The sequence below is a fragment of the Triticum urartu genome, chromosome 4A (assembly GCF_056163025.1).
Source record: "Triticum urartu cultivar PI428250 chromosome 4A, HENAU_Tu73, whole genome shotgun sequence".
In the NCBI taxonomy this organism is placed as follows: Eukaryota; Viridiplantae; Streptophyta; class Magnoliopsida; order Poales; family Poaceae; genus Triticum; species Triticum urartu.
The window spans coordinates 569,185,282-569,188,083 of record NC_141876.1 but is presented as its reverse complement, the minus strand read 5'-3'; the positions used below and the strand labels follow the sequence as shown (position 1 = coordinate 569,188,083).

The 2,802-nt window shown below is 54.0% G+C and overlaps 1 protein-coding gene across 1 annotated transcript; it reads left to right on the top strand.

The window, feature by feature from the left end:
• Positions 1–224: 224 nt before the first annotated feature.
• LOC125530965 (FCS-Like Zinc finger 17) lies at positions 225–1,216 on the top strand. Its single transcript, XM_048695372.2, has 2 exons — positions 225–694; positions 795–1,216. Exons 1-2 carry the CDS (start codon positions 384–386, stop codon positions 976–978), a joined length of 495 nt encoding a protein of 164 aa, XP_048551329.2. The 5' UTR covers positions 225–383; the 3' UTR covers positions 979–1,216.
• Positions 1,217–2,802: the final 1,586 nt, after the last annotated feature.

The following is a 2,802-nucleotide window of genomic DNA, read 5'->3' as shown; positions in this document are numbered from 1 at the left end:
ATAAAGATAGCGTCCACATGTAAGTCGTGACTCATTAGGGTCATCTTATCTGTACTATGCGGCACTGTGCCACGGCGCTGCAAACTTTTTCCATGCTCCTGCGCCATGTGTAGCATGCGGGCGAATATTGTACGTACGACAAGCCTTTCTTTTTTAGCACTGGCAGAGACAGCTTCACTTTTCGCGATGCCAACAAACCAAACTAAAATACACGCGTGCAAGCTTGGCATCGCGTCTCTATATAACCATCAACAGCTCGCCATACTTCTCCATTGCCATTGTCGTTCTTCTCAGTTCTCACAGGAATTAACCCCTGCGGTTTCAAGGATCGAGCACGTATAAACCACGAGCAAGCATCTCTAAAAACTTGTTGTCTCGCCGGGATGATTTCGAGGTCTCCTAGCCTCTTCCAGATCGGCGAGGGAGAGGCCCAGGATCAGGATCAGGATCAGGCGGGGACGTCAACAATGGCGACCGCCGGCGAGCTCGTCGGGCTCCGGCTGATCATACAGCCCTCGCCGAGGCGACAACAACGGCCGGCGCTGGCCGTCCTCAGGAGGTCGTCGGTGAGGTCCGCCGCTGCCGACCTACAGGAGAGCAGCGGCTGCCGGCCATTCCTGGGCCTTGAGTTCCTGAAGTGCTGCCTCTGCTGCTGCAAGAAGATCCACGGCGACATGGACGTCTTCGTGTACAAGTAAGAAAGATCAGATATGCACCCTCCTCATTCAATCTCTATGCTTATTGTTACTTGGCTTGAGCTGAGATTCTTACGGTTCTTGGGATTATTTCTGCAGGGGAGAGCAAGCCTTCTGCAGCGCCGAGTGCCGGTCTCAGCAGATTGCGAGGGAGGAGCGGCGGGAGATCGAGATCCTGGTCAGGAAGCGCCGTGACGCGTTCCACAGCCGCCGTGCAGCGCCGGGCAAGACGATCGGAGGACCGGACGGGCACGCGAGGGTGCAAATATCAAGTTTTTGCTAGTTAATTAGATCCTTGCTGTACTTGCAGTGAGCAAGTGACAAACGAAGGAGAGTAAATTGTAGAAAACCATCATTTTAAAGGCTAGGTTTGCAAAAAATACTAAGATACATTTTCTTTACACAAAACACCATATCTTGCGTAATGGTTTTGTAAAAACCATCGATCGGCGAATCTGACCCTGTTAAATGAGTTTATGACAGGTGGGGCCCACCAGTTAGACTGACGTGGCACCGCTTAACATCTCACATGTAACGGCGATGTTTGGTAGTATTATTATCATCATGTGTGGCCCTATGGGGTCCACATGTCATTGGAAGAAAAAAAAGTGTTCATCTTACCGCCACCCGTCCAGAGCCGTGGCAGAGGCACGCCATCGGCCGTTCCGACCCCGGCCACGGCAGAGGCCCCTCGTTGTCGTTGTCGCACCAAGCAAAGAGGACGCCGCCTGTCCGCCCGGCTAAGGAGCGGCCTGTCGCCATGCGCCGGTGGGTCCCCCCGTGCCCGGCCGAGGAGCGGCCTGCCGCCATGCGCTGGTGGGTCTTGGTATTTTTGCAGCCGGCGCTGCCCCCCCCCCCCCCCGCGTGGACCAGCCGCCAGCACCGCAGCTCGCCAACCGCCCGCAGTCACACCTTCTCGTCTGGAACCACCTCGCGGCTGGCCAGTTCATCCAGATCCAGTCGGATAGACGCATCCCCGCTGATTGCACACCTGAAGCCCAGACTTGTCCGGCAATGTGGCTCGCACGCGAGCGTCCGTAGGAAGGAGCACACATGCGTCCCTCGCGGCGGGTCGGGCCGCACCTAAACTCCGACGGGCGACCAAGGTGCATGGTCGCATGTACGACATGCGGAAGATGCCCTCGCCCCCGCTCGAACTTTTTTTTACCAAATTAAACTTTGCATCAAAGTAGGTTGTCTAGATGTGCAACTAGGTGAGCAACCTATATGATGCAACAACAACGAACATACAAGAAAGCAAGAGAAGTAACACTAATAAGCTTGCGCAAGTAAAGGTAAGAGATAACCAAGAGTGGACCCGGTGAAGACGAGGATGTGTTACCGAAGTTCCTTCCTTTTGAGAGGAAGTACGTCTCCGTTAGAGCGGTGTGGAGGCACAATGCTCCCCAAGAAGCCACTAGGGCCACCGTATTCTCCTCACGCCCTCACACAATGCGAGATGCCATGATTCCACTATTGGTACCCTTGGAGGCGGCGACCGGACCTTTACAAAAAAGGTTGGGGCAAACTCCACAACTTAATTGGAGGCTCCCAACGAAACCACGAAGCTTCACCATAATGAATATTACTCTGAGGTGACCTCAACCGTCTAGGGTGCACAAAGCACCCAAGAGTAACAAAATCCACACAAGAAAGTATGGGAAGCAAATATCCTTTGGTGGAAGTGTAGATCTAGGTCTCCTCCTTCAATCCCTAGCAAATCAACAAGTTTGAGTGGCTAGAGAGAGAGATCGGGCAAAGAGAGCTTGAGTAGCATTAATGGTGGAAAGAGAGAGGTAAGAGGTAAATGTGGTAGGTGGAAGAAGCACCCTTATATAGCAACCCTAAAAATCCAACCGTTACTGTGTTCTCAGTACTGCAATGGTACAACCGCTCCTGGTCCCGGTACAACAGGGACTCACAGTTTACATGCAGAACCCTACCAGGCGATACAACCGGGCGACCAGGCGGTAGTACCGGTTGAGAAGAACAACCGGACCAACCGCCCAGCCACCGCCCAACCACCGCATAGGAACAGAAGGGAGTCACCCCTGAGTGCGGTAGTCGAGCGGCACCGGCCGGTGCAACTGCATGGCCTCGAGCGCTC

Excerpts from the sequence above, each read along its gene's own strand:
- LOC125530965 (XM_048695372.2), top strand. The coding sequence starts at position 384 with ATGATTTCGAGGTCTCCTAGCCTCTTCCAGATCGGCGAGGGAGAGGCC. Across the intron at positions 695-794 it reads ATGGACGTCTTCGTGTACAA|GGGAGAGCAAGCCTTCTGCA; the intron begins GTAAGAAAGATC and ends TTATTTCTGCAG.